This window comes from Poecilia formosa, unplaced genomic scaffold (assembly GCF_000485575.1).
Source record: "Poecilia formosa unplaced genomic scaffold, Poecilia_formosa-5.1.2 Scaffold103, whole genome shotgun sequence".
Lineage (NCBI taxonomy): Eukaryota > Metazoa > Chordata > Actinopteri > Cyprinodontiformes > Poeciliidae > Poecilia > Poecilia formosa.
The window spans coordinates 1,000,926-1,012,246 of NW_006800042.1; the positions used below are offsets into that span (position 1 = coordinate 1,000,926).

At 37.4% G+C, this 11,321-nt stretch overlaps 2 protein-coding genes across 3 annotated transcripts; both read left to right on the plus strand.

Annotated features, from left to right (window-relative positions):
• Window positions 1-924: 924 nt before the first annotated feature.
• On the plus strand, window positions 925-5,955 carry LOC103142908 (putative phospholipase B-like 2). The gene is made up of 12 exons (XM_007559208.2): window positions 925-1,178; window positions 2,106-2,199; window positions 2,275-2,433; window positions 2,503-2,603; window positions 2,696-2,910; window positions 3,593-3,687; window positions 3,806-3,966; window positions 4,709-4,804; window positions 4,902-4,973; window positions 5,053-5,205; window positions 5,295-5,457; window positions 5,570-5,955. The coding sequence occupies exons 1-12, from the start codon at window positions 958-960 to the stop codon at window positions 5,738-5,740; spliced, it is 1,701 nt and encodes a 566-aa protein (XP_007559270.1). The 5' UTR covers window positions 925-957; the 3' UTR covers window positions 5,741-5,955.
• Window positions 5,956-6,783: 828 nt separating this feature from the next.
• LOC103142909 (transmembrane protein 248) lies at window positions 6,784-10,672 on the plus strand. Of its 2 annotated transcripts, none has more exons than XM_016674873.1 (7): window positions 6,784-7,020; window positions 7,670-7,854; window positions 8,871-9,138; window positions 9,221-9,320; window positions 9,582-9,723; window positions 9,814-9,954; window positions 10,104-10,672. In XM_016674873.1, exons 1-7 carry the CDS (start codon window positions 6,963-6,965, stop codon window positions 10,122-10,124), a joined length of 915 nt encoding a protein of 304 aa, XP_016530359.1. In that variant the 5' UTR covers window positions 6,784-6,962; the 3' UTR covers window positions 10,125-10,672. The 2 variants fall into 2 exon arrangements, with proteins under 2 accessions (XP_016530359.1, XP_007559271.1); XM_007559209.2 differs by having other exon boundaries at window positions 6,786-6,960.
• Window positions 10,673-11,321: the final 649 nt, after the last annotated feature.

Genomic DNA, 11,321 nt, shown 5'->3' on the forward strand with positions numbered 1-11,321 from the left:
ATACGTATCCCACAATCCTCCGGGGACAACTTTCTTCCTGTGCCTCTTAACTCTTGCATTCTCATTCATCGTTCTCAGCTCTTACAGCTACTCTCACTCTCTACCTAACCCTGACATAGAACAGGTAAGGTCGCATTCACCTTCGTCCACGATGTCAAGAATTCATCTTACCCACGAATATCGCAGTACAACATCGAAAGTATTCATGCATGTGAAAAAAGGTTGTTCACCCAAAGAAGTATTGCAAAACGTTGGGCCGTTTTGTTAGTTCTGTTTAAAAAAGTTAAATTTGTTTGTTTATATTATACTTGCGTTGCTTCANACAGTCAAGTGCAACAGGAATCAACACACACACAAAAACATTTCCCACACAAAAAAAGTTCGTAAAAACACCAAACAGAACACTGTCGGTTGCAGATCGGTCGCCTTATTTTTGTGTCAAACTCCAGTCCTTAAGGGCCACTGTCCTGCAGTTTTTAGATGTGCCACAGCCACATGTACAAAACGCTGGAATGAAATGGCTTAATTACCTTAATTACCTCCTCTTTGTGTTGATAAGTTCTGCAGAGCCTTGCTAATGACCTAATTATTCTATTCAGGTGTGGTGCAGCAGAGGCACATCTAAAAGTTGCAGGACACCGGCCTTTGAGGACTGGAGTTTCAATGAACGGACTTACCACTTACGTTTTACAATGACATTTACAAAAAACAAAAACAAAAAAAACATTAACTGGCTGTTAATGCTTTGAATACAGCGTACAGCTGCTGGCGAGTTACTATCTGCAAATAGATTCAGGCAACTAAAGAAAAAAAGGTGCAGGAAATATTGGTGGGGACATGCCCACAAAAGTCCTTCAGGAAGTTACGCCTAAGAAACACAGACTTTTACTTTGAAACTGAAACATTCCAGCAAAGTGTTTAAAATCACTTGCTGTCATGTGACTTGTTCACTGAAACATGGCGTCCAGGCACAACAAGATGTTTGTCCCTGGAACTCCCTCAAAGACGTTCAGTTTCTTTGCTACTTTAATCGGATTGTGTTGCTTTTGTGCGTCCGCTGGAAATGAAATCCAAACAGCGATCATAGACAAATATACCGGGCAGCTGACGATCGTCGACGGTTATCGCGAAGATTTTGTTGCCTGGGCAAACTTCACAGATGACATCAAAACAACCGGGTGAGTTCAAATACACAGATCGAGTCAGGCGTAGTTTCTTTCTTATAGTTTGGTAGAAAACTTTAATAAAAAAAATAAAATAAAAAGAAGCAAATCAGGAGTACATTTCTGCGCAGCAATGAATTTTGCTGTGAAAATGTAGAGAAAACTGAAAGTTTTTGAATATATTTTTGCAATAAATGTTGCCCGTTTGCGAAAGTTAAGAAAATGATCAAAATATAAAGTCATCCGATAAGGTAATCTGGCTGCAAGTGGACAAGTCTCCTGAAGATTGAAAACAAGCATTTTCTTTATAGCATCTCTTCAAAGTTTGGACTGTGACTTAAAGCCCAAAATACAGTCGTTCAATTAAAAACTACATGTAGATTTAAATTCAATCTTTTTTTTATCCTAAAACAAATATGCCTGACAAGTTTTTATTTGTAGTAAAAGCTGGGCCTTTACATCAAATGTAAAGTGTGTAAAGATTTTTTTGCTGCATGTAAATAAAAGCAGTCCTCAAAGGGTCACTGTCCTGCAACTTTTAGACGTCCCTCTGCTGCACCACACCTGAATAGAATAATTGGGTAATTAGCAGGGCTCTGGAGAACTTGCCTACAAAAGGAGGTAATTAAGCCATTTTACCGCAGTGTTTTGTACCTGTGGCACATCTAAAAATGGCAGGACAGCGGCCATTGAGGACTGGAGTTTGACACCACTGCATGATTCCTCAAAATTAGAACCTTGACTCAAATGTCACAGTTAAGATGTTTAAAAATTGATAAATCCCTTTTTCTTATAAGAACTAGTTTAAAGTTGCTTAAAATGTCACCCAGATGTGGGGCGCAAGGGGTTGTTGCAGACGGGTAAATGGAAATGTTTTAATTTTTGACCAAGTAGGAAGATCTTTAAGTGCAACTGTTATATTTCCATTCATTCTCATGTCAGCTGGTCCTTTTTGGAGGTCACCACCAGCAGCCGGTACAATGACAGCATCCAAGCTTATGCTGCTGGTGCCGTCGAGGCTTCAGTCACTTCTGAGGTAAGCTTGGCCCTCTTTCAGACAAAAGGTCAGATATTTTGTCTTGTCCAACTATTTTGCATATTTTTGTTTCAGCTCATGTCTAAACACTGGGTGAACACTCTGATGGGTTACTGTGGGCCCATCATATCTGAATCTGCTTACTGTGAGCGCCTTAAGACTTTTATCTCGGCCAACCTTCAGTGGGTTCAAGATCAAGTGGAGAAGCAGCCGACTTCACCCTACTGGCACCAGGTAATGATCAATATTTGTACTATTCCTGTTGCTTTTAGACTTGTTTTGGCATTCGTCTCTGCTTTTCAGGTGCATCTGGCGCTGCTGCAGATTAAAGGTCTTGAAGACAGCTTCTATGACCAGCTGTACTTTCCCACTACGCGCTTCAACCTCAAGCCACTTGGCTTCTTGTAAGCTCTTGGCTTTTACTGATCAAATCTGAGCCAAGATGACCAACTTTTTATGTTATCTCACATTTTCCACTGCTTCTCTTCACAACCAGACTCTTCCAGATGGGTGGAGATCTTGAAGACTTGGAGTCGGTGCTGAATAAATCCAGCAAAACTCGCACCCTTGGTTCTGGCTCCTGCTCTGCGCTCATTAAACTGCTGCCAAACAACAAAGATCTGCTGGTGTCACATGACACCTGGAACACTTACCAGGCCATGCTGCGCATTATGAAGAAGTACATCTTCGCCTTCAAAACGTCTCCTCTAGGTACGGCTGAAAATGTATTTTCATTCATTACGGTCTAAACCTCAGAGTGAAACTGAATATTTGTGTGGCTTCCAACAAAATTTAATGATTATAAAAAGGAAATGTTACCCCAGTATGTAAAATTACATTTTTTTTTTTTGTGTAAAGTCAACATTAAGTTGTAATTAATGGGTATTAAATCTACTGGTTCTGTTTGTTGATCATGGCAAGGTTCCCTGTTTGGAGTAAAATATCAGCAATGTGTAGTAAATAAAGTTTAAAAGTAAATGTATAAAAACCTTTAATTTCAAGATCTAGGAGTGTTCAGGGAAGGTAATTGTATTTACTGTGCATGTTGGGAACTATTTGAAGAGCCAGAATAAAGGTTTAATTATGTCATGATGTGAAATGACTGCAAATTTGAATAAACAAGTTTAAATTTTCTATAAATCTTTATGCATAGCTATTTGTACATGTCAAAGGTACACATTTACCTCAAATGAGCTATAAAGATGCGTTGAATAACTTATTTTATACATGTTGGCATTAAGTGCCTACCTTCCAATCTGATGGATTTCATTTGATACATTAACACAAGTTGAGTCTCTTCTAATTTAAATGCTTAAATCTGCGAGGTGCAAGTTAGAAAGCATGTGTTCTTTGAAAGAATATAAAACTTCTATAATTTTCTCTAATTTTGAAGAAAACGATCCTCTTCCTGGACGAATTCAGGCCTTCTCATCATATCCTGGATCCATCTTTTCTGGAGATGACTTTTACATCTTAAGCAGCGGTTTGGTGAGAATTTGCCTTGGTGATAAAACTATTCTGACTTAAACTTTCCAGTGTGAGTGTGTGTATATATATATATATATTTATTCATATTCTGTCCTTTAAAGCCATCTTGTGCCTGCAGGTTACACTAGAAACCACCATTGGCAACAACAACCCTGCTCTCTGGAAGTTTGTCCAGCCGACAGGAACTGTAATGGAATGGCTGCGGAACATCGTTGCTAATCGGTTGGCGACTACAGGCCATGAGTGGGCAGAGATATTCAGCAAGTACAACAGTGGAACGTGAGTTTTACAAATGGAAATGAAGAACCCACCAACGATGTGTTCTAAATGGCAAGACTTGGTTTCTTTTGCTTGTATTTTAAAAATGTGGTTTGCAATCAGTTTCTGTTTTACTTTTACTCTGGAGTGTAGCACTTTAGAGAGAAATGAGTCGACACGACTCTGATGACATAAAGTATGAGGGTCCAAAAGCAAAAAGGATAACGGTGATTATTGCATGCTTCAGTGTGACAATGGATTATATAAAAAAGAATGTACAGTAATTTTGTATAAATGTATAGCTTCTAAAAGAACTTAACATTTTTAATAAGTTTTAAGCATAGTCAATTTATTATGCATTTCGTAAATTGACATATTTAATTTGATTTATTTTAATTGTAACTTGTTTGACACTGTGGCACTTTTTCCCTTTTGTAATAGCCTGAATGTCTATTGTAGCCCATGCCTTCACATCACTGCTGCAAAACTAAAATTGTATTTGAGTAATAAAACAATACTTTCTAGCATATGAAATAAAACGGTGCCCAGTCATGTGGAATTATGGCTTAAAACAGCTGACTGTGATGTAAAGTCACATGAGTATTTGAGGTCAGGTTTCTCAGACTGATCATGTGCATCTGTGAATTGCTGAAGCAGTTAGTTGAGGATCGGTCACACAGGCCTTTGCTAGATAAATGTAAATCTTTGCAGTCTGTCTGCTCAAAGGTCTGTGTACCTTCCAGTCTGTCGTCTGTGTTCATAGGTACAACAACCAGTGGATGATTGTGGATTATAACCTCTTCACTCCAGGAGAGACGGCCATTAAAGATGGCCTCCTTGTTGTGTTGGAACAAATTCCGTGAGTTTTTTTTTTTACTCACCTGGATCTGATTTTTTTTTAAACCATTTCCTTCTGATCTATTTAAAATGAGTGTGTTTATCTTGCATTTCTGCAGGGGGCTTGTTGTATACAGAGATAAAACTCAGGAGCTCCTGAAGAGAGGTTACTGGGCTAGTTACAACATCCCGTAAGAATCAGTTGGGAAACATCTATATATGATTGCTTGTGGTTTGTTCTGATTTATGCCCATACTTGCTCATCCAAAGGTACTACGTAGAGATCTTTAATGCCAGTGGCTGCAATAAACTGGTGGAGAAATACGGCCCCTGGTTCTCTCTTGATCAGAATCCTCGGGCTCAGATATTCAAGAGAAACCAGACTCGTGTCATAGATTTGGAATCCATGGTGCGCCTTATGAGGTGAAGTTTACAAAACAATTTCATTCTTTTATTTACTGATGGTTTGGGTTTAATAGCTTGTATGCATTTCTTTTTTTTTTTTTTTTTAGGTACAATAACTTTAAAGCAGATCCATTGTCAAAGTGTGACGGATGTGATCCGCCTCAGAATGGGGAGAACGCAATCTCGGCTCGTTCGGACCTCAACCCAGCTAATGGGACGTATCCATTTGGTGCCTTAAAGCAGAGACCGCATGGAGGAACAGACATGAAGGTCTTTTTTTTTTTTTTTTTCTGAAATCCCACTTCATGTGTTTAGATTTTGATTGACATTAAAATAACTGACATTATCTGTCTTTCACCAATTTTTACATGTTCCCTTGTAGCTGACTTCCTACGAAATGTTCAGAGAGTATGGCATGTTGGCAGTCAGTGGGCCGACCTGGGACCAGGTGCCACCTTTCCAGTGGAGCACTTCTCCTTATGATGACTTGTACCACATGGGACACCCTGATGTGTGGGCTTTCAAGCCTATAAAAGTCACCTGGACATCTTGATTGGTCCAATAAGTACTTAGTGCAAACTTTAAGGTTGTATGACAAAAAGGGAAATGATGAGCTGGAACTAAACAGTCTTTGATTGTTGCAGGGTTTTTTTTTTTTTTTCCTCTTTAAGAGCCGTTTACATAGATCTGTTTCTGATGACAAATTTGTAACATGATTTTTTTTTGTGTGTGTAAATGTTTAATTAAAGAATATTTTTTTTAACCTTTTTAATGTTTCTATTTACATTTTGTCAGTAAATGGGACCATCTCAGTAAATTAAATTCTCAAGTATTTTGGTAATTAAATTCAAAAGGTGAAACTCATTAAGAGTCTTTAAACAGATTTTGCAGAAATGCATTTCTCTTTTTGCACTACTTAAAAGAAGGTCTTGGGTTTGAATCCCTTCCTGACGTATTTGCATGTTGTCCCCGTTTGGCTTCTATAGCTTCTTCCTATTGTCCAGAATTATGCATTCTGCTATTTGGTCATTCTAAATTTCCCCTAGGATTTTGTGCGTGCATCACCTGTACAGGGCATTTCATTACCTACCCAAAGCATCCAGGCAAGAATACGTAGTTATAGATAAGGGAAGGATGGCTTGCAGCTGAAAACAAAATTTTTGCACAAAACGGAGTTCTGCGAGACGTGTTTAAATGAAAGATGCATGCACAAATATTTGCCTACTGAAAAGCATGTTCATGGACTACCTCATCAGTTTCTCAATTCAATTGAGACGGTCAATTCATCCCTATGGACTGATTAAAATCAATCCGCAGTCCAATTTGCTGAACAATAAAGAATGGGGGGTTAATGTAGGTTTTGGTACCTTTTGGCAATAAAACGGATGCAGGTTTGAAGGGTGAAGCGCTCTAAAATATTCTGCTAGATGGCGGCTCTGACTTAGGACGTCATAAAAGACTGTGGACAACTATATTGAGCAATATTTTAACTTGATGTACATGTAAATCTTTTAGTTTATTGGCTGAAATCTGTCAGCGACTTTTCTCCAATCTCATCGAAAACGAACACGGATTGACTGATCACGTGACTTGCGTAATCAAAGTAGTCATGGCAATGCAAGGTCGTAAACTGGAAAACTGTCGTGATGTTTGAGTTGCCATTTCGCCATGCTAATATGAAGGCTTAACTCGAGACTTTTAATCGACTTTCTATTGATACCTTTCAAAGAGGATATCCGGATATTTGGAATGACATAAAGGCGCTGTTTCAAGGTATGGAAGTGTCATGCGAAGCTACTTGGCTAGCAACATTTACAGCACTTCGTGGAGTTGGCGAGTGTTTTGACAAGAACGTCTCCAGAACAGAGATGGAATATTAAAAACGCTGTTTTACTGAAGGTTTTTTTTGCTACAGAAGAAGGATAAGAGCAGACGTTAAGTATCGGTGTCTCCAAGCAATGTACTCATACTGAATACGGTTTTAAAAATCAAGTTCTACAAAAGTAAAAGCCACATGTCATGTTTTCTACAGCTTGACGTGATCTCTTTATGTCTTAATATCTTTGACGAAGCTATGATCAAAACTGTCTTGCGAGTTGTTTGCTCTTTTAAAGCGATGAAATACTGATGGCTGGCATACAATAGCTTTTATTCTCTGTCCTTCACAATCTGACACATACAAGCCCTGAATTCTTGAAGCCTGATTCCTGTTGATTTAAGTTTTGTTTTTGAGGCCAACTTGAAATAATGCTGCTTCCGTGGTTGTTTTTGAGATGGCAGTTTACAATATTGTGCTGACAATGCATTATGTGACATATGACTTTAATACTTGGAGCAAGCAGGGATAGCCCCAGTTAAAGCTATCCCTGTCTTGAGAAAACTGGCCGCAAAAAACATTTGAGGTCAGAGATGTCTACAAAGGATTCAGTGGCAGAGATTTAGTCAAACCTGCTTCAATGACTTCATACTTTTCTGTTTGCAGCTTCCCTCACCCCAGCTGTACATGGAAGCCTGAGGATGAGTCAGGGGTCTAACCTTAGAGAATACGTATCCCACAACCCTCCGGGGACAACTTTCTTCCTGTGCCTCTTAACTCTTGCATTCTCATTCATCGTTCTCAGCTCTTACAGCTACTCTCACTCTCTACCTAACCCTGACATAGAACAGGTAAGGTCGCATTCACCTTCGTCCACGATGTCAAGAATTCATCTTACCCACGAATATCGCAGTACAACATCGAAAGTATTCATGCATGTGAAAAAAGGTTGTTCACCCAAAGAAGTATTGCAAAACGTTGGGCCGTTTTGTTAGTTCTGTTTAAAAAAGTTAAATTTGTTTGTTTATATTATACTTGCGTTGCTTCACCAGTGATTCTTGAGAATAGGGACATGGGTTTTAATTTTCCCATATTTTTTTTATTATTTCTCAACCTTATGTATGCAAATATGACAAATAATGTTTAGGAAATGTAAAGATGCTAAGGTGCAGGCTCCCAGTTGCATTTCTTTTTTTACATTTTTAATCGACTTGACCCAGAACTTTGTCATCACCATCTGACAAAAATAAATATAAAATTATTTTAAAATATCCCATTAGTGATATTTTTACTCATTTTACAGACAAATGCTTCTCAAGAAACAAAAAAATATTATTTAAAACAAAAAACAACAAAAAGTCCATCTGACGGAGTTGACACAGAACTGAAGGTGGTGACAAACTAGTGAGTAAAATATAATTGTCATAATATATAATTTTAGTATTTCTTTAATTGTTTTAAACTATTATAGTGTGTTGAATTCTGCTCCTGGACAAGGGATTTTACAGGCATCATCCACCAACTACAATGTTTAAAATAAAAAAAATATTCAGCAAACACAAGAAAAATATACATTGTTGTGCTCACATGACCCAGGTTAGTTTAGTCAGATATTTGAAAAAAATATATTTTGTGTATATTTTATTCAAATTTCATGCTTTATCCATAGGACCTGTTTTGTCCCTATTCTCAAGAATCACTGTTAATATATGATGCTGACTATGTTGTCTTCCATTTTCATTATACTACAATCACTGAATTTAATAGGAATATGATTTATAAGTGCCCTTTTGTAATTATTCTTACAGGTATTCCAGTATAGGACAGTGTTTTACTCTGAAATGAATGTTCATTGTTCTTGTCACAGGACTGGAATACTCTACTTTTGTCCTTCTCAACGTTTCACTTGTGTGAGAAGGAAAATGCAAGTTCTCCAGCCCACACCTCCCCAATTGCTCCACTACAAACGATCCAGGAAAAGGATAAGAAAATATCAATAAATGCAACAAGAAGTTCTTCTGTTAAGGATTTGCATCTTCACGTTCCTCTGGCTGTGATTTCTTCCTCACCGAGTGGCACGCTGAAAGACATTGTTCTGTTCACAACATTAACAGCCAAACAGCTTAAGCTTGGAGGTTGTGTTTTTTTTTTTATCTGATCAGTTTGAAGTGACTATAAGCTCTCTTGATTTCATTAACAAGTTATTTAATTTTCTAGATAAAGAACTTGTTAGTTTGGCATTGAGGATCTTACCTGAAGACAGTGAGCACATATGCCTCACTATAAGGGCTCCAACACACATCCTACCTATAACTCCGTAAGATTACTGATAAATTTATTTGCTGTCTATTTTTTTATAGTCCTCTCCATGTTTATTGGCACTCCTGGTTCATAAGAAAAATAATAATAACTGGAGAAAGTTTGCTTTTTTAAAACTTAACAATGAAGTTCTGTTGTAGTAAATTATGAACTCATTTCAAATATTCCTACACACCTGGTTGTGTCAATAAGATGGTTTTTAATGATCAGTTTTGGTTCAATTTTTGTGAACATACACTCTCGTGTTGTTTTTAAAAAGGGTCCCTCCATCGTGCTATGTGTCAGAGTCAAATATTTCAAGAGTTCCTGTGGAAGTGACCAATCAGCTGCCAGCATCATCTCAAACCTGCTACAGTATGCACTTTAGGAAAGACCCATCCTTGACCGTCATGTTAACTATGGTACGGAGTGCCGCTCTTGAAGAATATTCTCATTTCTGCCTTGATCATATCCCATCTTATTTTTCTCCCTTTTTTCCATTTTATTTTTAGGAAGAGCAAGGTGTGGCGGTGAAACATCTGGTGGAAGTCAGCGTGTGTCTGCTTGGTGTTTGTTTGATTCTCTGTATAGCTGCAAGCTTGAAAACCTCCGTCCCGCACCGAGATTATCTTGCAGGACAAAACTCTCAAAGTGTAATTTGCTTTTTTTTTAATGATCTTAAGCTTTGATCACTTTTTCCTCTAATATCTGTTAGCTGTTCTGGTTGCATATGTAATACTATAGAAGTGAGTAGAAACTGTTTTATCTACCTTATCTTCTTTACTGTTTTTTTTTTTTACAGGAACCTTTGATTGAAAGCTGAAGAGGTGTGACTGTCCTACACAGCGAGGAAATTCTTTGGCGGAAGAAACAGCAAAATATTTCACGACATACTCGTTTACATGGTGTTGTTTGCATTTTACTAAATACTTTTCATTGCTGCTGACCTTGTAACAAGTGCACTTTGTTGTCCTAAATAAAGTAATTATAGAAATACACTTCTTAAGCTTGGCATACACAGGCATCCGAATTATGTAAATGTTTGTAAACGTTTTACTATAAATCACAAGTTGCAATGTGACTGTGGTTTCGTAAAGACCTCAGATAGCAGGTGCAACATGTGTTGTGAATATGAGTTCCCTGACTACATAATTGTACAAAGTGTACATTTTTTTCTATGTTTTAATTTAATGAACTTTGTATATTAAGGCCAACTGCTTTGCAAAGAAAATTTGGTATCTTAATTTTAATGTGAATGAGAAGAACTGGTATTGTGTTATCATTGAAGCATTCCAGGTAAATTTGGCGAGAAGGCGTTCAATTAATGTCTGTGTTTGGCAGGTTGCATCATTAAATATTTTCGAACACAAATTTGTGTAACCTCCATTTTTGAACATTCCCGTTATGTTTGCATAAAATTCTGAGAAATACACTGTCTTAAATAATAATTACCATAATCAACTAATAATTCTGTCAAACCGAAGCTAGTCCGTGGTTTCCTGTTTTCTACTGAAGGATTCTGAATTTGTTCTCCAACTCACTATCCAGGTTGAACATGTATGGTGATTTTGCCCCTTTGCCATTTCAATTATTACAGATACAAAATGAAGCCATCTTGTACAATCATCTTGTATCTTTTGTTTTGACTTGATCAATCACCTTGATCTGATCTTTTCTTTTGTCTTGATCAATCACCTTGACTTGATGTTTTGTTTTGACTGGATATAATGTCTTATCAGTCATTAATCAACTAGCCTTACCAGAGATTAGAAGCACACAAAATAGAAATGGTGTGATAAAGTATTCATACTACATCGATTTTTTTAATTGACCATGTTAAAAGTGTAAGCTTTTCCATACTCAACTTTCCAGAGTTTTCTGTGTTTTATATTAAAAAAGAACAATGACACACAAGGAGAGGAACAACAACACATGGACAGAAAGGTCGTAATGGAAAGAAGAACACAAGGGGAAAAGTTGGACAGGAAGGAATGAAGGTCAGAAGGAAGCAAGGTTAGAA